Source organism: Hemitrygon akajei, chromosome 12, assembly GCF_048418815.1.
Source record: "Hemitrygon akajei chromosome 12, sHemAka1.3, whole genome shotgun sequence".
Classification (NCBI taxonomy): Eukaryota; Metazoa; Chordata; class Chondrichthyes; order Myliobatiformes; family Dasyatidae; genus Hemitrygon; species Hemitrygon akajei.
The window spans coordinates 52,725,572-52,749,298 of NC_133135.1; the positions used below are offsets into that span (position 1 = coordinate 52,725,572).

At 43.1% G+C, this 23,727-nt stretch overlaps 1 protein-coding gene across 1 annotated transcript in view; it reads left to right on the forward strand.

Moving 5' to 3' along the window:
- The first annotated feature begins 227 nt into the window (after window positions 1-227).
- LOC140736631 (uncharacterized) overlaps window positions 228-23,727 on the forward strand; it is a 78,212-nt gene continuing 54,712 nt past the window's right edge. Inside the window, exons 1-2 of the mRNA XM_073062448.1 lie at window positions 228-264; window positions 1,835-1,983. Of these exons, the coding sequence (XP_072918549.1) occupies window positions 228-264; window positions 1,835-1,983 (186 nt within the window). The remainder of the gene's footprint in view (window positions 265-1,834; window positions 1,984-23,727) is intronic.

Consider the following 23,727-nt stretch of genomic DNA (forward strand, 5'->3'; position numbering starts at 1 on the left):
GACATAGATAAGATGAATGGTCTAAGGGTCTGGGAGTCTAAAACAAGAGGGCATAAGGTTAAGGTGAGAGAGGAAAGATTTAAGAGGAATCTCAGAGGCAACTTTTTCACACAGAGGGTGGTCAATATATGGAATAAGCTGCCAGATGAAGTGGTGGAGACAGATACAATTAGAATGTTTTAAAGATATTTGCACAGGTAAATGGATGAAAAGTCCTTTATGGCTAAATGGAGGTAAATGCGACTAACTCAGATAAACAACTAGGTTAGTATCGGTAAGTTGGGCTGTAGGGTCTAGTCTGCACCATATAATATGGCTGATATACAAAATGTATTAGCCTTTACCAATGAAAATGCTGTTCATATATAAGCTAAGAAAGATACAGCTGAGACCCTAGATGGGCTAAAAAAATTATAAAAATGAGATACTGCAAGAGTTCAGCAACAGAAAAATGCAGCCAATCTACAGCAACTTCGGGTGCTAATAATGAAAGAAATATCTCCACAAGGTACTCTGCGAATTCTTCTCTAGTCTTCCATAAAATCCGAAGATGCTCTTGGTCAAGCACTGGAGATTTAGATTACATTAAATTCAACTTTATTGTCATTGTGCCAAGTACAGATACAAAGCCAATGAAATGCAGTTAGCATCTAACCAGAAATGCAAAGAATAGTTTTATTTACAAAATAACCGCGAATAAAAGGTAAGTGCTACAGCACACAAATATAGAAGTACTGAGACAGTACAATATGGGTGCAATACTGCTTAGCGCTGTGATGTGAGGTTCAGCAGGGTCACAGCCTCAGGGAAGAAGCTCTTCCTGTGCCTGCTGGTGCGGGAGCGGAGGCTCCTGTAGCACCTACCGGATGGAAGGAGAGTAAAAAGTCCATGGTTAGGGTAAGGTGCATCCTTGATAATGCTTTTCACCCTGCCCAGGCAGCATTTATGGTGGATGTTCTCCATGGTGGGCAATTGGGTGCCGATAATCCGCTGGGCAGTTTTCACCACCCGCTGGAGTGCTTTGCGGTCCGATACGGGACAATTGTCGTACCCCACTGAGATGCAATTGGTGAGTATGCCCTCAATGGTACAGCAGTAAAAGTCCGTCAGTGTCCTGGGACAGAGGTGAGCTTTCTTGATGCTCCGCAGGAAATAAAGGCGCTGTTGCGCCAAGGAATTTGAAGCTTGATACACGCTCCGCCACAGCTCCGTTGATGTAGATTTATCCACCTTAATGAGCTGCAAGGCCACAGGTTCCTCCAGTCTAGTAATATGAATGCCCTCCGAAATATCCCCACTTATAACCCTTACCTCTTGAGTTATCATGATTTTCTCCTCAGTAAACACAGTAGAGAAACATTCATTAAAGTTTCACTCATTTCTTTCAGGTCAAGGCAATGCCTGCAATAATGTAACAAGTGCACCTACCGTTAAGTTTTCCCTGCTGACCAAGTGTCCCAGACCCAGAATGTTAACTGCTTCTCTTTCCGCGGGGGCTGCCTGACCTGCTGAGTGTATGTGTTTTAATTTCACATTTCCAGCTTCTGCAGTTTATTTCAGATTTTTATTTAAATGCATTTCTTGCAGCTTCCACTCCAGCTACACCTATCTGTTTGAGCCTGTGGTTTGCAGCCTCCAAAGTGTTAAGAGTCAGTTTCCAATTCCAAGCCATCACTTGGGACATCGAAGACACTCTGCAAATACAAGACCTCCTTAGGATTCCTTATATTTGCAAAAGCAATGAGCACTTTCTGGTTATCATCCAGAATTACACAAGCAAAAAAAAAGATAAAAATAAGTGACGCTTGAGAGGACAACTCTTACTTGTGGTTAGGAGTTTTAGACAATTTTACACTTTTGATTGACGGGAGAGGGAGGAGGAGCGACTGCGAATTCGGGGTGCCGGGAAACTACAGATTGCGCAATGCCTCAACGCAGGTGCGCTGGTTCCTCGGACAGTCGCATCTTATGGATGCTTTGACGGTAAGATTTCAACTTAAATTGCAGCTTGCAATCACTTCTCTCCTTCTCCTAATTCTGACAGCGGAGTGCCTCTTGCTGGCTCCCGTTTGCCACACTGAGCCTGCGCCGTCCACTCCGGGAAACTTTCGTCCTGGCAGGTGGTTATAGGTTTTCTTTTCGCGGAGATACAGCTTGCGTTTACAGCACCTGATTAAAAGGGCTACTGTTACTTTGTTTTTGCCATGTAACGCGTACTTATAGTTATTTACCTGATTACTGACTGCCGTCGGGATTAAAGTAATAAAAGGGCGTTAGATAAATCTTTTTCCGGTAGTTTGGAACACGGTTTTCCAGTATTTCATCTGAAGAATCCGTATACTGCATGGAATGGCTGGTTGGGTAGGTTTATGCTAATATGACATACTTTTGCGGTTTACCCTTACGTCAATAGGGTTTAACTAAAATGACAAATACAACTGCTCGGAATATTTTTGAAGTCAGCAGGGTAATAGATGGTAGATACAATTATTTTGACAGCTACCTACTGGGAATGTAAATCTACAGTTCCTGACAGGAAGTGGTTACTGTGTTTTTGTGTATAAATGTTATTGCTGCAATGGAGCTTGCGGTATAGTTGATTGGAAATGGGGAATTTTTAGTGAGGAATAGAGCTAAACTTCCTGGTTAAGTTACTTGGTTATGACTGGGTAATAGTGGGTTTAAGAAAGTCCTGCTTTAACTGAACAAATGAGAAACATTAGACTGCGTATATTCAACGGTATACCGTTTTCTGAAATGATATAATGATGGACGGTATTCCATCTAATATCTGCAAAACTTCCTTTTATAATTCAACTGCTACTAGCCGTCATTTATAAATTTTAATTTGCTTAGGTATTGACCTTACATTCATGAGAACGACTTTGCCGTCTTTGCATTTACTTTTGCATCTTCTGGGGCGGCACTGTACTGTGATGGTTAGCACGATACTTTGCAGTACCAGCGACCCGTGTTCAATTCCGGCATTCTCCCTGTGATCGCATGGGTTTCCCCTGGGTCCTCCGGTTACTCCCACAGTCCATAGGCGGGCCGGGTGGTAGGTTAAAAAGTAAAATTGTAAAGCACTTTGTAATAGTTCTGTATCAATGACATAAGTCATGTAATTTTAAGCAGAACTCAATATCAGCACAACTTCAAGATAAAGTAATTCTGTTTATCTATTCAAATTGAAACTGAAATTTATTGCCAAGAATTCTTTTCAAAGGATTGCTTTAATAACTGGTTAACTGCATGTGACTTGCTATGTTTCTTGTAAATCTACTTTACCAGGAGGTCTGTAGTAATAAAATCGAAAATGAAGTTCATAGAGCTGGGAATGAAATCTCGCATTACCGGGATTCAACCATATCTTTATGGTAATCAGCAACAATGCAGAAATTTACCTGTGGATTTTTACTTGTAATTTCAATTATGTAAACAAAAACCAAATCCACTTTACTTTGCAAGTGCATCTAAATAAAATTATCTTCATTTTTTTAAACTGCTACTAGAATTGTAGTTAACCAAGGCTACCATCTGTGTATTTGCTTCTGAGAATACAGTTCTAGTGTCATTGTTGAATTTGTGTGAAGGAATTAAGTAAATTGACAGATTAAGTAATTCAAGTGTCTGGGGTAAATTGTACATACCAGTTTAGAGAACTCAGCAAATCAGGAAGCATCTATGGATGGGAAAATAAACAGTTGACATTTTGGGCTGAGACTCTTCATCAGAACTTCTGCTCCTTTTCTTCTACCACCACCTCCCACCCACCCTTGGTTTCTCAGGCTTCCATCTCTGCCCCATTCCCCTGTTACTTCTGTGGGTCTCCCTCCCACTTCCTCCCACTCCATTTTCTCTGAATAGCCCAACCTTCTCTGTCCTCTGGGGTCTACCCTACCTTGACCCCAGCTCCATCTCCTGCTGTGTCTTCACCATCCCCTCTGAGGCAGAATGTTCGGTCCTCAACAAGACCAAAAGACCATAAAACATAGGAGCAGAATCTGGCCATTTGTCCCGTTGAGTCTGCTCCACCATTTCATCATGGCGGATCTATTTTTTCTCACCCTCAATGTCCTGCCTTCTCCCATATCCCTTCAAACACTGACCAATCAAGAATCTATCATTCTCTGCCTTAAATGTACATACTTTACTTTATTGTCACCAAACAATTAATACTAGAACGTACAATCATCACAGTGATATTTGTTTCTGTGCTTCGCGCTCCCTGAAGTACAAATCAAAGTAAATATAATTTTTAAAAATTAATTATAAATCATAATTAGAAAATAGAACGAGAAAAGTAAGGTAGTGCAAATCAGGTCCAGATATTTGGAAGGTACGGCCCAGATCCGGGTCAGGATCTGTTCAGTAGTCTTATCACAGTTGGAAAGAAGCTGTTCCCAAATCTGACCGTATGAATCTTCATGCTCCTGAACCTTCTCCCAGAGGGAAGTGGGACAATAAGTGTGTTGGCTGGGTGGGTCTTGTCCTTGATTTTCCTGGCAGCACTGCTCCGACAGCGTGCAGTGTAAAGTGAGTCCAAGGATGGAAGATTGGTTTATGTGATGTGCTGGGCTATGTTCACGATCTTCTGCAGCTTCTTCCGGTCTGGGACAGGACAACTTCCATACCAGGTTGTGATGCACCCAAGAGGAATGCTTTCTACGGTGCACCTATAAAAATTATTGAGAGTTTTACGGGACAGGCCAAATTTCTTCAGCTTTCTCAGGAAGTAAAGGCGCTGGTGGGCCTTCTTGGCAGATGGCCACCATGGTTTCTGTGGCACAGAATTCCATAGACTCATCACTATCTGGCTAAATAAATTCCTCCATCTCCATTCTGAAAGGACACTGCTCTATTCTGAGGCTGTATCCTCTGGTCTTAGACCCTCCCACTATAGAAAGCATTCTCTCCTCATCCACTCTATCAGGGTCTTTCACCATTTGATAGTTTTCAATGAAGTCACCCATCATTCCAGTGAATGCAGTCCCATAGCCATTAAGTCCTCTTCATATGACAATCCATTCAATCCTGAAATAATTTTTGTGAGCGTCCTTTGAACCCTCTCTAGTTTCAAAGCATTCTTTCTAAGATAAGGAGCCCAAAACTGCTCACAGTACTCCCAAGTGAGGCCTCACCAGTGCTTTATAAAGTCACAACATTACATCCTTGCTTTTATATTCTAGACCTCTTGAAATGAATGTTAACATTCCATTTGCCTTCCTCAGCATAGACTCAACCTGCAAATTAATCTTTAGGGAATCCTGTACAAGGACACTCAAGACACTTTGCACTTTAGTTTGTGTATTTTCTTTCCATTTAGAAAATAGTCATCCCTTTCATTTCTTCTACCGAAGTGCATGATCATACACTTCCTAATGCGGTATTCCATCTGCCACTTCTTTCCCCATTTTCCTAATCTATCTGTCCTCCTTTAGCCTATTTCCTCAAAACTACCTGCCCCTCCACCTGTTTTCATATCATCTGATAACTTTGCAACAAAGCCATCAATTCCATCAGCCAAATCATTAACATAAAAGTAATATAATGTAAAAATCATAACATAAAGAAGAGTCAGCGCTTTATTGGCTGAAACGTCGACAGCGCTTCTCCCTATAGGTGCTGCCTGGCCTGCTGTGTTCCACCAGCATTTTGTGTGTGTTGTTGTTTGAATTTCCAGTATCTGCAGATTTCCAAGTGTTTCCATTTTATCCCCCTTGGTTCAGTCCCTTCCTCCCTATATCCATGACACTTCACATGCTCTTCATCATCTTGATCACTTTCAATCTCCTATCCTAGATTGACTTATTTTCACTATGGGTGTTCAGTCCCTGTACATGTCCATCACCCATCATGAAGGCTACGAACCAGAGGCCACAGTTTAAGAATAAGGGGTAGGCCATTTAGAATGGAGTTCAGGAAAAACTTTTTCACCCAGAGAGTTGTGGATCTGTGGAATGCTCTGCCCCAGAAGGCAGTGGAGGCCAATTCTCTGGATGCTTTCAAGAAAGAGTTAGATAGAGCTCTTAAAGATTGCGGGGTCAAGGGATATGGAGAGAAGGCAGGAACGGGGTACTGATTGTGGATGATCAGCCATGATCACATTGAATGGCGGTGCTAGACCGAATGGCCTACTCCTGCACCTGTTGTCTATTGGCTTCTTTCTGACAACAGACCTAACTAGTTTCCCTCCACCACCACCCTATCCCCTGTAGCAGAACTGGTTCTTACGCTAAACAATTCTCTTTCTACCCCTTCCACTTTCTCCAAACTCAAGGTGTAGCACTTGCGAGAGCCCCGCCTTTGCTTGGCATTTTGTTGGCTACATGGAACAGTCCATGTTTCAAGCCTTTACTGATAATGCTTCCCAGATTTTTCCCCTCTATTTTGATGACTGCATTGATGCTGCTTCCTAGATTTATGCTGAGCTAGTCAGTTTAAGTCACTTTGGCTCCAACTTCCACCCTGCCCTCAAATTTACCTGATTCATCTCTGACCATTTTCACCCTTTTTCCCAATCTCTGTAGACAAAGTATACATAGATATCTTTTACAAACCTATTGACTCTAATGGCCCGCTTGACTGTACCTCTACCCACATTGTCACTTGTAAAAATGGTATTCCCTTTTCTCAGTTCTTGCATCTCTGCCGCATCTGTTCTAAGGATGGGAGCTTCCATTTTAGAACATCTGAGATGGCCTCCTTTTTTTTCAAAGAATAAGATTTCCCTTCTGCCACCATCGATACTTTGCTGATCCCCATCCCCAACATTTCCCGCACATCTACCCTCACTCCATTCTCACAGGACAGGGTTTCCCTTGTCCTCATCTACCACCAGCCACTGCAAATGGCCTCTCCTACACTACTGTGTCCACAGCAACACCTTCTCGTCGGTGCCCCCCTTTTCTACCGAGCTTACTACGTCATGGTGCGACTGAATGTCTGGCGGTACAACTGGACTACTCTAGTAGCGCATGCACTTTCAACACTGAATGCCGACATCGCTGCTCTCAGTGAAGTCCGCTTCCCAGAGGGAGGCTGCCTTCAAGAACATGGCACCGGCTACACCCTCTACTGGTCAGGCAAGCCAGAGACTGAGAGACATCTTTCTAGCGTTGGCTTTATGGTCAGGAACTCCATAGCCTCCAAACTTGAAAAATTGCCTACTGGTCACTCCAACCACATCATCTCCATGCTCCTTCCACTTTGAACCAAGCAGCATGCTACACTCATCAGCGTGTACACCCCCACTCTTCAAGTGGATCCTGCACAAAAAGGACAAGCTTTACACTGAATCTGCGCAACCTCGTACGGAACGCCCCTGCAGACGACAAGGTCATCAACCTTGGCGACTGCAATGCCAGAGTAGGCCAAGATTCAGAAGCCTGGAAAGGAGTACTTGGCAAACATGGTTTTGGAAACTGCAATGACACCGGGCGCCCTCTATTAGAGTTTTGTGTGGAGCAGCAACTCACCATCACCAACACCATTTTCCAGCAGAAAGACGGTCTGAAGACAACTTGGATGCATCTTCGGTCCAAGCATTGGCACCTCATAGACTACATCTTGGTGTGCCAGAGAGACCTTCGGGATGTCTTACTCAACCGAGTCATGCTCAGCACAGAGTGTAATACGGACCATCGTCTTGTCAGCTGCAAACTCAGTCTCCATTTCAAACCCAAGCCAAAGAGAGGAGGCACTCCAAGGAAGAAGTTTCAGGTTGGCAATGTCCAGGCAGCTGAAGTGAAGGCTGACTTCCAGGCGAATCTTCAGTCGAGACTTGAGGATCCCAGTTTCACCACAGACCCCTCTCCAGAAGTGCTTTAGAAACACCTAAAAACCACCATCCTGCAGACCTCTGAAGAAGTCCTAGGGTTTTCCACAACGAAGAACAAGGACTGGTTCAATGAAGACAACCAGGAGATCCAAAAATCGCTGGAGAAGAAGTGATTGGGCGCACCTTGCTCAGCTGTCTTGTCCTGATAAGAAAGCAGCCTTCCACCTTGTATGCAGCAACCTCCAGCACAAGTTTTGAGAGATTCAGAACGTGGTGGACCAACCTCGCAAAGAGAACTCAGCTTTGTACAGACACAGGTGACTACAGAGGGTTTTATGAAGCCCTGAAAGCAGTGTACGGCCCTTTGCACCAGGTCCAGCGTCCCTTGCGCAGTGCAGACGGTCAGGCGCTCTTCGCAGACAATGCGTCCATCCTGAACCAGTGGTCGGAACATTTCCGGACTATCTTCAGCACCAACCCCATGGTCCAAGACTCAGCAATTCATCGCATCCCACAACAGGCAGAGAAAACAGAACTGGACAAGATTCCAACCCTAGAAGAGACTGTCAAGCCCATAGAGCAGCTGAAAAGTGGTAAGGCAGCAGGAGTTGATGGAATCCCACCAGAGGTTTGGAAGCATGGGGGCCAGCGTTACACACCAAACTTCATGAGTTCTTTGTCTGCTGCTGGGAACAAGGCAAACTACCACAGGACCTCTGTGATTCAGTCATCATCGCCCTGTATAAGAACAAGGGGGAAAGGTCCGACTGCTCCAACTACCAGGGGATAACTCTGCTCTCCATCGCAGGGAAAATCCTCGCAAGAGTACTCCTGAACAGATTGGTGCCCACCATTGCAGAAGAACACCTCCCAGAGAGCCAGTGAGACTTCCGAGCCAACAGGAGCACCACCGACATGGTATTCATTCTCGGGCAGCTCCAAGAGAAATGTAGGGAACAGAACAAGGGACTGTACATGATGTTTGTCAACCTTACCAAAGTGTTCAACACCATAAGCAGGGAAGGTCTGTGGCAAAGCATGGAACGACTGGGATGTCCTCCAAAGTTCTCAGCATGGTCATCCAGCTACATGAAGATCAGCGTGGCCAAGTCAGATACAACAACGACCTCTCAGAGCCCTTCCCAATAGGCAACACAGTAAAGCGAGGCTGTGTCCTCGCGCCAACTCTCTCCACCACTTTCTTCAGCATGATGCTTGAAAGAGACACAGAAGACCTTGATGACAAGGACAGCGTCTATATCTGATACTGCACTGATGGCTGTCTGTTCAGCCTGAGGTGACTACAGTCCCACACCAAGACACTGGAGCAATTTATCCGAGAGCTACTCTTCACCAACGATGCTGCCCTTGCTGCCCACACAGAGACAGCCCTGCAGCGTATAACATCCTGCTTTGCAGAGGCTGCCAAGCTCTTCGGACTGGAAGTCAGCTTGAAGACAGAAGTTCTCCATCAACCTGCACCTCAAGAAGATTATCACCCTCCCCACATCAGGCAGAGCTGAAGACAGTCCACCAGTTCAGCTACCTGGGGTGCACCATCTCGTCAGATGCCAAGATTAACAAAGAGATTAACAACAGACTGGCAAAGGCAAACAGTGCATTCGGCAGGCTGTACAAGAGAGTCTGGAACAACAAGCATCTGAAGAAAGGCACAAAGATCAGCGTGTACAGAGCCATTGTACTGACCACCCTCCTGTACGGCTCCAAGTCGTGGGTCACCTACCATCACCACCTACAACTCCTTGAGTGTTTTCACCAGCGCTGCCTCCGCACCATCCTTAACACCCACTGGAGTGACTTCATCAGCAACATCGAAGTCCTCGAACAGGCAGAGATCACCAGCATCGAGGCCATGCTGTTGAAGACACAGCTGCACTGGGCAGGACACGTCTCCAGGATGGAGGATCATTGCCTGCCCAAGATTGAACTGTATGGCGAACTCTCCACTGGTCACCGTGACAGGCAGCACTGAAGAAGAGGTACAAAGACTTTCTGAAGAAACCCCTTGGGCCTGTCACATTGACCATCGCCAGTGGTCTACTCTAGCCTCTGATCATGAGGTCTGGCGACACTCCATTCACCAGTCTATCTCCTCCTTTGAGAACACACGCAGGGCTGGCCTTGAGGACAAAAGGAGAAGGAGGAAGAACAGCAGCACCAAACCCAGAACAGATTTTCCCTTGTAGCCACTACAGCCGAGTCTGCATGTCCCATATTGGCCTCATCAGCCACCAGCGAGCCTGCAACAAACATGGGCAGCCCCCCTTCCTAAATCTTCATTCGTGAAGCCAAGCCATGATGATGATCTACCACCCTACGAACCACATCATTCTCTGCAACTGCCACCATCTCCAACAAGACCCGACCACTAAGCATATCTTTACCTCCACCTCCACTTTCCAATTTCCATAGGGATCCCTATCTACATGTCTTCCTTATCCACTAATCCCTCCTTGCAATTATCCCTGAAAGTGTGACAAATGCCCCTACACCTCCTCGCTTATGACCATCCAGGGCACCAAACAGTTCCTCAGGTTAGGGAACAATTCACCTGCTAGTCTATCAGTATCATCTATTGTATTTGATGTTCCCGGTGCGACCTCCTCTACACTGCTCTACTCTCTATGACTGTGAGTGACTAGCCACTCACATGACTGTGTGGCTAGGCATAGCTCAAATACCATCCATAAATTTGCTGACAGTACAACCATTGTTGGTAGAATCTCAGATGGAGACGAGACAGCGTACAGGAGTGAGAAATGCTAACTAGTGGAATGGTGCTGCAGCAACAACCTGGCAGTCAATGTCAGTAAGACAAAAGAGCTGATTGTGGACTTCAGGAAGGGTAAGATGAAGGAACACACACCAATCCTCATAGAGGGATCAGGAGTGGAGAGAGTGAGTAGTTTCAAGTTGCTGGGTGTCAAGATCTCTGAGGATCTAACCTGGTCCCAACATATAGATGTAGTTATAAAGAAGACAAGACTGCGGCTATACTTCATTAGGAGTATAAAGACAATTGGCATGTTAACAAATACATTCAAAAGCATCTATAGATGTACCTTGGAGAGCATTCTGACAGGCTGCGTCACTGTCTGGTATGACGGGGTGGCTACTGCACAGGACTGAAAGAAGCTGCAGAGGGTTGTAAATCTAGTCAGCTCCATCTTGGGTACTAACCTACTAAGTACCCAGGACATCTTCAAGGAGCACTGTCTCAGAAAGGCAGTGTCCATTATTAAGGACTTCCAACACCCAGGGCATGTCCTTTTCTCACTGTTACCATCAGGTAGGAGGTACAGAAGCCTGAAGGCACACACTCAGCGATTCAGGAACAGCGTCTTCCCCTCTGCCATCCGATTCCTAAATGGACACTGAATCTTTGGACACTACCTCACATTTTTAGTATGTAGTAATTCATGTGTTCTGCACATTTTTTAATCTATTCAATGCTGTAGGTTTTCTGTGTTTCTATATGTATACTGTAATTTATTATTATTATTTTTATTTTAGTTGTTTTTCCTCTTCTGTATTATGTATTGCATTGAACTGCTGCTAAGTTAACACATTTCACATCACATGCCAATGATAATAAACCTGATTCTGATCGCTGAGGCTCAAGGCAGATTTGGGAGGTGGGGGGACATTTCGTAGAGCACCGTCGCTCCATCCACCATGAAAGGCAGGATTTCATGGTGGCCATTCATTTCAATTTGACTTCTTATTCCCATTTTGGCATTCCTGTCTATGGTCTTCTGTACTGCCAAGATGAAGCCAAATGCACATTGGAAAAATAGCACCTCATGTTCTCTCTGAGTATCCTGTAACCTGACAACATGAACATTGATTTCTCAAACTTCCAATAATTTCTCCCACTTCCCTTACTCCTTGTACTCCCCCACCTTGTAGTGGCTTCTGCCTCTTCCCTTTCAGTCCCCAATGAAGGGTCTTTGCTCGAAATTTTGACATTTTATTTCCTTCCAGGGACGTTGCCTAATTGCTGATTTCCTCCAGCATTTCCAGCATCTGCAAAATCTCTTGTGTTTATATATCAATTTAGTTTTTTTTTTGTTCTCAGCTAATATAGCTTCCTGCACACCATTTTTACCCCTCGGGTAAAAATTGTACAAGGCATTGGTGAGGCCAAATTTGGAGTATTGTGTACAGTTCTGGTCACCGAATTATAGGAGAGATGTCAACAAAATAGAGAGAGTACAGAGGAGATTTACTAGAATGTTACCTGGGTTTCAGCACCTAAGTTACAGAGAAAGGTTGAACAAGTTAGGTCTTTATTCTTTGGAGCGTAAAAAGTTGAGGAGGGACTTGATAGAGGTATTTAGAATTATGAGGGGGATAGATAGAGTTGAAGTGGATAGGCTTTTCCCATTGAGAGTAGGGGAGATACAAACAAGAGGACATGAGTTGAGAGTTAGGGGACAAAAGTTTAGGGGTAACATGAGGGGGAACTTCTTTACTCAGAGTGGTAGCTGTGTGGAATGAGCTTCCAGTAGAAGTGGTAGAGGCAGGTTCGATTTTGTCATTTAATAAAAAAAATTGCATAGGTATATGGACAGGAAAGGAATGGAGGGTTATGGGCTGAGTGCAGGTAGGTGGGACTAGGTGAGAGTAAGCATTCGGCACAGACTAGAAGAGCCGAGATGGCCTGTTTCTGTGCTGTAATTGTTATATAGGATTCCCTCTGTAGCACAGCCTCCAAAGTAGGAAGCACAGTGACACTGTTGTCCATTGTTTCACTCAGCTTGATCTCTCCTCCACGACTGTCTCTTGCTTCTTGCATTCTCAGGCTCCCCTTTACTCCTTGTTACTTGTTTTTCTTCTGTTCCAAGAAAACTTCCCTCAGCTTCCTTCTGCTTCTCAGTACAATGGCCAAGTATCTCTTCCGTTATCCTGATCCTCTGACATATCTACTGTCACAGACCCTGCATTATAATGCATCGTTCTTATCTTAATAAAACCAGAACAAGCACCATAAAGTATGAATGATAGTCATGCCCTTGGCTATGACTCCAGATCCTAAGGTTCACCAACTGAACAACATGCCTTGTATAAACTTCATGTCCATTTTTAAGTAATAATAAATCTGGAGGGGTGTCAATGGATGTTATACAAGATTTGACATTTAGCTGAACAGTGAGACCTTGGAACTGGTAGACTGAAAGCTTCAATACAGAAACATGTTTCAGGGAATGGTTTAGTGAGATAGAGAATTCCATAGAATGAAATCCAGAATATCAGGATTGGCCTTTGAAGATAGAGCTGTCATGAATGTATTAAAAGAAACTGAAGACACACAGAGAGCTGATTGGTCTGAGAGGAAGAGTTGTTTGTCTATTTGAAGGGCAGCTTTTTATTACTGGACCCCACAGTAAGAGGCTCTTGCTGCCAGAGCAAACAGGAAAATATGCCGATGTGGGAGATCTTACTACAAGCTTTTAGTCAGATATGACATACCTTATTTTACAAACCAAGAAGATAATCTTATTTAAAAATTGTTTATCAGGAATCAATCAACTATCCTTATTTATTTTCAGATAAAGTTACATTGGATTGTTAATAGAGGGATCATATTGTAGATTTTCTTGACCTCCCAGGGTATGCTTACTTCCTGTTTAAGTAAAACAACCACATTCCATTTTGACATGGAGCCTTTAATGTACTAAAATCTCCAGGGAAGGAGACCAGGGAAGTGTAAACAAGCAAAATTGATGCCAAGCAGGATATTTGAATAAAGAGTGACACAGTATTTCAGTTGACAAAGATTAACAATATCAGGCAACATGGGCAGAGGAAATCGGGTTTAGTCGTCAATGTTATAGCGGAAATTTTACTCGAGTGCAAAACAATGTCTACCTTGTAGGTGAGATGAGCTCCGAGGAAGCCTGGGGAAGAAAGTGCTGCTCCCTCACAACTCTATTGTCTCAGGTTCTGTCCTGACCTTTGATGCCATCTGTGCGCATTCTGTGTCAAAATAGTTTTCCCCAGGTTCGCTAGTTTCCTCACATGTTCCAGAGGTATGGTTGTTTTTAATTTAATTGGATGCTGTAAATTCCATCAAAGTGGGTGGTGGGGGAATCAATTGGAGCTGATAAGCATGCAAAAGGGACTGGGTTACAGCAAAATAACTATGGAATGAGCTTGCTCAGAGTTGGCATAGACTCAGGAGCCAAATGACTTCTTCCTATGTCATAAGGGAATAATTTTAATCAAAAAGGCTTGTTTTAATGAATACCTTAAATGCAGAAACGTGTGTAGTTGGCCTGGGTGGGAATTTTACAATTAATTAAGACCCCATGTAACAGATGACACAACTGTTGATGTTTCTAAGGAAGTGGCAAATGTGCAAGATGCCAGGGAAGAATTACAAGTGGTTGTAGATTTCCAAAGCTTACAGTATTAGAAGGGTTCATGTCGTGAACTGTCCTGGTTTCAATTGGGATTGTAAGTGAGGAAGCACAGAGGTAGTTAAGATGTAGACAGTAGGGTTTTTCATGCACTTAATCTCATGCATAGTTATACATGGCAGATTGGAGTGGACTCTTCTGCAAGCAATGAAAACAGGAAGAAGCAAGGTGTGTATTATCACAAAGTTAAAGCTGTGATTCCTGCCAATGGTTTGGAAGATAAACTTGGGATTGTTTGGGATGTTTAGGTCATTATCAGTCTGATTCAAACTCAAAAGTTGATTCAGAGTGAGCTGGAATTGAGTTATGGAATGAAAGTTATAGAGGGTGTTCAGTCTTCCCAGCATTTAATTGAAGGTAATTTGAAAGGAAGTGAATAGTACCAGATGAGAAAGAAAAAAATAACTATATCATACAGTATGAGCAGAGGAAGTAAGGTTGAGTTGTCAATGATTTAGCAGATATTTAGTCAAAGGAACATAAAATGTTGGATCTTGTGGATAAAGTGAGCTCAAAGAAGGCCTGCGGGAGATTTGGAACAAATCTAAAAAAGACACTGGTAAGGACAAGGAGAGGGAGATGCTTTGGGGAGTTTTTTTTTTGATGGGATATAACAGTGTAAGTTGAATATATGAATTTGATTTTAGTAGCAAAGTTCACAATCTCCTGAGACCTGTTGTTGGGCATGAGGAGAGGTGTCAGTCACGGTAAAGATAGGATCAGGATTACCTTTTTATTTCAAAGTTCAAAGTAAAATTTATAGTCAGAGTACATACATGTCACCACATATAACCCTGAGATTCTTTTTCAGCAGGCATACTTAGCAAACCTATAGAACAAACTGTGCATTGCAAATATAAATAAATGGCAATAAATAATGAGAGCATGAAATAACAAGTTAAAGAGCCCTTAAGTGAGACCATCGGTTCTGGGAACACCAGGAATAGAATAAGTGTACATAGTTATCCCATTCACTAGATGATCTCTAGTGAATAGTTTTGGCAGTGTGTCTGAATTTCTCTGAGGCCTTCGCCGCTGTGTGCTGCAAAGTTTTATTCCAACTTTCCATCATGTGCACTTTCAGAAACACTCTGCAGATTAGGTCAATGATCCCACATCACACGCATTCTGTGTTTCTGGTGGTTTTTGTCATTTTCTCAGATTTCCAGCAACTACAGATATTCTCCTTCACTTACAAACATATCCAGGATGCTATGAGCTTCTCAGTTGGTCGATAATTGGTTGTTGTAAATGACAGGCAAAATATCTAAAAAGGATGAGCAGTTGGTGGGTGGGGAGAGGACGTATGTGATGAAAATTGGTAATAACCATTTTGAGAGAATAGGGAAAAATAGGCTAATGGAGTTGATCTAAGAACAGATATAGTCCTAATAGGCCGAATGATCTTCTCTATCATTGAGAAGAATGAAATATGTTGAGGTTTGTTGCCTACTGTTGAAATTTCTCCTGCTCCACTCTAAGGTACTAGTTCTCCCAAGACTGATGGGGCAAATTTACTAGCTGCTGCAAGGACGGCAGTGATAATCTGCCGAGACAAGCCCACGTGTTTTCTTGTCTCTACCTCGTCCTCCAATGCCCCATCCCCACCACCGCCGCCAAGCTCTAACAGCTGAGCAAAGCCAGGAACAGTGAACAGACTTGACTGAGTCTCTGAGGCCACTCTTCCTGCAACTGCTCACTCTCCCATTACAATTTTTTCTGTGATTCTCTCCCACAGACTTTTTTTTCCTTCATTTCTGACTTAAAGGTCCAGGTTACAAATAGCTATCAGGAATTAAACTGTGTTGTAACCTGAGAAAGATCTTTATTTTATGATCAGTTCTTCCTTCTTCCATTATTATCCCTCTGCCCTTTGAGCCACAACTGCTGTTCCCCGAACTCTAAACAACAAACCCTAACCCTCTGCTTGGTCTGGAACTGTTATTGTTGCAGCTGCCAGGAGCGACAAAGTAGCTCAACAGGAACAGGATCCGTCACAAAAGAGTTTGCTCGTGCTGCATAACCAGTTTGGCAGGAGAGTTGGTGGCTGAGGGCAGATTCAGAAGGACACACGTTCATACTGGAAACAGAAGTAGGTATCCTATCCAATAGTGCAGGACAGAATGTGTAGGGGAAGGACAGAGTACACGAGCATAAGAATGCATCAGAAAGTGCAGACAGAGTCAGGAAAAAAGATAAGACTTTGAGAAGGAGGAACACAAAATGGGAAGACAGTTTGTGCTCAATTTGGTCAGTGCGAGGATTTTACTGGAGTTAATGAAAATGGAAATGACATAACTAAATTTGTTCACTATATGTGTTTTTGAATGTGTGGTACGTGGTGAATTACCCTTGTAAACCATGGGTGCAGGTAACTGGAAACGTGAAAGAGTTATATCAGAAACTTGGCACTAAGAGAAACTTGGTCCTAAAGTATTCCTGGATAACACAATTTTTTATTCATTTAAATGATGTGCAAAGGCTTTGCATGCTGAGCCAGAACGTAATTGTCCAACACTAATTGCTTTTGAGTTGGTGGAGCTGAGCTGTCGTTCTGAATCACTGTAATCCTTGAGGGGTGGGTGTACCCACAGTATGTTTAAGAAGGAACAATGTTATATTTCTGAGTGGCCGACAGAGTAATGTTCATGTGGTGGCATCCCTGTGCTCTTGCTGCCTTTATCCTTCCAGCTGATAGAGGTTGTGGGTTTAGAAAGTGCTGTCTCAGGAGTTACTGCAGTGCATGCTGTGGACAGTGCAGACTGCTGCTACTGTGCATTGGCGTTGGAGTGACTGGTTGTAAACGGGGTGCCTATCAAGCTGACTGCTATACCCTCTGTACTGTTCAGCTTCTTGAATGTTGTTGACGATGCACTCATCCAGGCAACTGGAGTGCATTCCATCACAGTTCTGACCTGAGCCTTGTAGATAATGGAGAGGCTTTAGGTAGTTGGGAAGTAAGTTACTCGCCAGGATTCGTAACCTCTGATCTGCTCTTATGGCCACATTATATAGGAGATCGATTTATTATTGTCACTTGTTTCAAGGGACTGTGTAAAACTTTGCTTTGCATGCCGTACACACGGACCATTTCGTCAGTCAGTGCAATGGAAAACCAATATCATAGTGCAGAATATAGTGTAATGGTTACACAGAATGTTCAGTGCAAGCAGGCAGAAAGGAGCAAGGCATTAACGATGTGGATTGTCAGGTCAAGAGCGGATTTTATCGGGCAAGAAATAACTGAATAAACCATTCACTGGAATGAAAACTTAACCTCATGAATGGCACTTTCCATGGAGGTGAAACTTGACCATACATACTTGTATGTTGATAATCCAATACTGAGGAAACTCAGCCATTTATTGATTGTGACGTTAAATGAATACTTTTTGTAAAATTTACTTGAAATATTAAAATTTGCATAAATCGTGTGAAATAAGGGTAAAAGGTTAATAACGTGTACGCATGGAAATGGCACAGTACAAAGTGCGCAGGTCACCTCGATGCCTTCTTAGAATTTCATAGAAAGCTCCCACCCGGGTAGTGAGCCTGGATATTCGGAGTTGGTGTGTTCAGCCCTGTTACAGTAACAAGGGGAACAGTCATTTAAATACAAGTGGCATTTGATCTGATGGAGAAAATTTTCATCTTGCAATGAATGCACTGCTGGCGATGCTGGTAGAGGTGGATACAATCGGGTCTTTTAAGAGACTCTTAGATGGGTACATGGAGCTTAGAAAAATGGAGAGCTATGCAGTAGGGAAATCCTAGGTAGTTTCGAGAGTAGGTACATGGTCTGTAATGTGCTGTAGATTTCTATGTTCTGTGCTCTATAAGAAGCCTGTTCAGTAGCCTTATTACAGATCCTATCCTTGTGCCTGCTGGTATGTACTTTCCAGTTCAGTTTCTAGTCAGTGGTAACTTCCAGGATATTGATAGCAGAGCATTCAGTGATGGTAATGCAAATGAGCATCAGGGGCATGCTACTGTTGGCTATTGTCATTGTCTGGAACTTGTGTTGGGCAAATGTACTTGCTGCCTAGCAGCCCTGGCCTGTATATTGCTCAGGTCTTTCTGAATTTGGTTTTGAACTGTCTCATTTTCTAAAGATTTGCAAAGGGTGCAGAACATTGCGCAGTTATCAGTGAAAATCCTTCCTACTAAACTAGCGATTGAAGGAAGGGCATTGAAGAAGCGACTGAAGATGGTTGGGCCCAGTACCCCGAGGAACACTGCTGAGATGATTTGTGGCTGAGTGGATTGAACGCCACCTATCTTCCTTTGTGCCTGGCAGAGAGGTTTCCTCTGATTCCTATGAAATCCTATTTATTTTTATTTTATTCTAATTTAGAGATACAAAGTTCAAAGTATGTATAAATCAAGTTATCAAGTCAAATTTATTGTCATTTAATTATATACATGCATATAACGTATATAACCATATCATTACTCTAGAAACTAGACAACATTTCTTTGAACCAGGGTGTAAAGCGCAGTAGTACACATAACACACGGTAACTTATGAAGGTACAGATGAATCACACATTAATAAATTAAAGTGCATTAATTTTAAAAATTGGAAGGTATAGAACAGATTAGCCAGTGACACTTTGAATATGATTCAGCTGGGAGATCAGAAACCTAATGGCCTGGGGGAAGAAACTGAGGGAGGTGCCTCCACTCCTTGATGTTGTACTCGATCAAACGATGACTTAATGTCAAGGGCAATTACAGTACTCGCACTTCATTTCTGCGGTTCATTTCTTTTGTCCATCTTTGCACCAAGCCTGCAGTAAAGCCAGGAGCTGACTGACCTTGTCGGAACCCAAACCAAGCTTTTGTGAGCAAGTTATTGCTGTGCAAGCGCTATCTGATAGTTCTGTTGATGATTCTTCCCATCACTTTGCTGGTAATTGTCCGTGTTTATTTATCCTGCTTTTTGATGGGCACCCCTGGATAATTTTCCACATTGTTGTGTAGATGCCAGTGTTGTAGCTACACTGGAACAGCTTGGCCAAGGGCAGGCAAGTTCTGGAGCACGTCCTCAGTCCTGTTACTGGAATGTTGTGTTTTCACAGTCCTTGGCCTTGGTTGTATCCTCTGCCTCAGCTCATTGCTTGATGCCGTGTAGAGTGAAGTGAAATTTTGAGTTTATTGTGATATGCACAAATATATGTCTGCACAGGAGCAATGAGAAACTTGGAGCAGCTTTTCAGGCACATAGTGTATTAGCAGTATTCACAAGGAAAACATAAATTAAACAAATTAAGCACAATTTTAACAAGAAAGAACAATATTACAACCCATGAGGATACTTACAAGTGTACATCATCTGTAGAAGTTTGTTAGAGTGTTTGGTGACAGGCTGAACCTTCTAAGAAAGTAAGGACGCCAGCATGGTTTCCTTCTGTTTGTATCTACGTGTTGGGTGCAGGACAGGTCATCTGCTGTGTTAACACTCAGGAATTTCATGCTGCTGACTCTCTTCATTGTCGACTGCCCCAATGTAGACTGGTACATGTTTGCTTTCCTCCCTCTTTCTGAAGTCAATATTCAGCTGTTTAGTTTTGCTGATGTTTAGCAAAAGGTTGTTATTGCGGCACCGCTCAACCAGGTGTCCTATCGTGCTCCAGTAAGGTGACTTACCACCAGCTATGATTCGTACCATAGTAGTGTCATTAGTGAATTTGAAGATTGCACTGGAGTCGTGCTTAGCCAGCATGGATTTACCAAGGGTAAATCATGCTTGACTAATCTGTTGGAGTTTTTCGAGGATGTAACCAGGAAGTTAGACAGGGGAGATCCAGTGGATGTAGTGTACCTCGATTTTCAGAAGGCATTTGATAAGGTCCCACATAGGAGATTGGTGGGTAAAATCAAAGCTCAGGGCATCAGGGGGAAGACATTGACATGGATAGAAAACTGGTTGGCAGATAGAAAGCAAAGGGTGGTGGTGAATGGGTGTTTCTCGGAATGGCAGGTGGTGACTAGTGGGGTGCCACAGGGCTCGGTATTGGGACCACAGCTGTTTACAATTTACGTCAACGATTTGGATGAAGGCATTGAAAATAACATCAGCAAATTTGCTGATGATACTAAGCTGGGTGGCAGTGTGACGTGATGAGGATGTTAGGAGAATTCAGGGTGACTTGGATAGGCTGGGTGAGTGGGCAGATACTTGGCAGATGACGTTTAATGTGAATAAGTGTGAGGTTATCCACTTTGGGAGTAAGACCAGGAAGGCAGATTATTATCTGAATAGTGTAGAGTTAGGTAAGGGAGAAATACAAAGAGATCTAGGAGTCCTTGTTCATCAGTCACTGAAGGTGAATGAGCAAGTGCAGCAGGCAGTGAAGAAGGCTAATGGAATGGTGGCCTTTATTACAAAGGGAATTGAGTACAAGAGCAAGGAAATCCTCTTGCATTTGTACAGAGCCCTGGTGAGACCACACCTGGAGTATTGTGTACAGTTTTGGTCTCCAGGGTTAAGGAAGGACATCCTGGCTGTAGAGGAAATGCAGCGTAGATTCACGAGGTTAATTCCTGGGATGTCCGGACTGTCTTACGCAGAGAGGTTAAAGAGACTGGGCTTGTACACGCTGGAATTAAGGAGATTGAGAGGGGATCTGATTGAAACATATAAGATTATTAAGGGATTGGACAAGATAGAGGCAGGAAATATGTTCCAGATGCTGGGAGGGTCCAGTACCAGAGGACATGGTTTGAGAATAAGGGGTAGGTCATTTAGGACAGAGTTAAGGAAAAACTTCTTCTCCCAGAGAGTTGTGGGGGTCTGAAATGCACTGCCTCGGAAGGTAGTGGAGGCCAATTCTCTGGATGCTTTCAAGAAGGAGCTAGATAGGTATCTTATGGATAGGGGAATCAAGTGATATGGGGACAAGGCAGGAACCGGGTATTGATAGTAGTTGATCAGCCATGATCTCAAAATGGCGGTGCAGGCTCGAAGGGCCGAATGGTCTACTTCTGCACCTATTGTCTATTGTTGGTATAGTTGTTGAACCTTCATCCATTGCGGTGTAGGCTTTGAAAGCGTTACCCGTCAGTAGTCGCACTAGCTAGCAGACTCACTCCTCCCTCGGGGCATTGCCATATCCGGGCCTTCCTCTTGAACCTGAGGAGATAGTTCCCAATATTTTCACCTTGTTGATAAGCATCTTGGGACCCTTCTACAGGCTTTGGAGTTCCTTCCTAAAAGCATCTTCTGCCCTGTGCTGGGTAGACAAAAAGTCTCTGAATAGATATTCCAGGGAGGATTCAGAGCGCTTTTACTACCGGCCTGAGTTTGAGCCTGCTCTGGGTTGAAGTTTTTCCTCCCCTGAGTCCTCTGCTGTTTCCCAGGCATCTGTTTGATTTTAAACCTTGGGAGGATTCCTGATTTGGGATGGCAATCCTACTCTTCCCCGAATTGAAAGCACCTCTTTGTGACTGGCTATTCCACTGCTAACACCGTATGTTAGATCTGTGGTTTATGACCAAAGGTGAAAAAATGGCTGCAGTCCTTTAGCACTTTAGGGCAAGGGTGCAACAACAATCAAACTTATAAAAAACTGAAAAGAAAACTGACAATATTTACAAAATGATATCTTCCAGAAAACACAAAAATAGCTCCATCAGCTCTTGATCAGTGTGAACTCCTAGCAATTCCTTTCCCTCCCCTCTCACCCCTCTCCCCCTCCCTCATTTAGGACCCTTTATGAGAATATACCAGAGAACACAATGAAGTGCATGCACTCAGTGCAATGATGTGTGTGTGTGTGTGTGTGTGTGTGTGTGTGTGTGTGTGTGTGTGTGTGTGTGTGTGTGTGTGTGTGTGTGTGTGTGTGTGTGTGTGTGTGTGTGTGTGTACCACTCCCCTTCCTTTTGATTCCTCTTATGAAACCTAAAGCATTCTGTGATCAACAATGGTTGCAGTTCTATGTGTTTTCACAGTACTTTCACTTTTTCAACAAAACTCATTTCTTCTGGTTTGATTGGAGAAGTTAAACTTGTAAGCAAACATGTTCGGCACAGCTTTGTGGGCCAAAGGGCCTGTATTGTGCTGTAGGTTTTCTATGTTTCTATGTATGCTTTCTGACCAGGGCACTCAGCAAAACTTTTCATTGGCTATTTTATTTGCTTCAAAATACTGTTCAATTCGCTCAGTATACCGTACCCAGTTATCCATTGTACGATTGAACGTGTCTGTCTTTCTGATGTAGATAGCCATTTCTGCTCTTTTTAAATTTATGGTTATTATCACCCAGTACTCACTGTTTATGAATCCATGAATATGCTCTTTTTCTGCCTTTTTTAAAATCAAACTTGCATCTACTGCTTCCACTGGCAGCATATTTAACATCCCACCACCTTCTGAGTAAACAAGATCCCCCTCAGGTTCCCCTTAAATGTTTCAACTTTCACCCTTAACATATGAAAACTAGTTCTAGTCTCACCTAATCTCAGTGGAAGAAGCCTGCTTGCATTTGCCTTATCCCGCTCAGAATCATCAAATTTCCCTTATTCTCATACACACCAGGAAACAAAGTTCTTATCTAACTCATAACTCGGGTGTAATCAGTGGAATGTCCAAGATGTAATGACCATAACATGATAAGATTTATGTTAGCTGTTTTAAAATAAAAGAACAGTCCAAAGTACAAATATTTGGAAGATAGTCATTTCAATGTGGTGTCAGCAAAGCTGGCTCAGGTAAATTTCAGTCAAAGGTTGATCGGCAAAATTTTACTGGAACAAAAGGCAGCCTTTAAGGAAAGGGTTGTTCAGATATAGTTTGGCTACATTCCCAGAAGTAACAAAGGATGTACAAACAAATCTAGATCTCCTGGGATCATGATAGGGCTATCAAAGGAGATAGAGCAAAAAAGAAAAGGGTTTTATTTATGATGGCAATCAGCAAAAAGAACCAGACTGGTTACAAAGACTCAGAGAAAATAAAAGCTGAAAGAAATGGGGTAAGGAGAGCTTAACTGCTAACATAAGTGAAATGTAAGATGTTCTAGACATGTAAAGAGTAAAAGTTACTGTATGGAGGAGAGGGGACTAATAAGGACAAAGACAATGTTCAAGGATGCTGACAGGACAAGGGCAGTGTGAAGGTACCATGAGTACTTGGCATCTATCTTCACCCGGGAAGTACGTGCTTCCAAAATAATAGTGAAGGGGATATGTTTGTGACACTGTAATGTTAAAAACTGGAGTGAGATATGTTATCTGCACTTAAAATAGGCAAGTCACTAAGGCTGGGTGGGATGTATCTGATCATCCTAAGGAAAGCACAGGAAGAAATTGCAGGAGCTCTGATCACAATAGTTTGATGCTCTTTATTGATGGGGACGATTCCAGTGGACTGCAAAGTGATAAATGTGATTCCCTAAAACAATAATAGGAGTCAAAATGTCCAACTGTTACAGTCCAGTCAGTTTATATGGCAAGAAAGCTTTTAGAAATATTGATCTAGACAGGATAGAGTCCTGTGGGGGA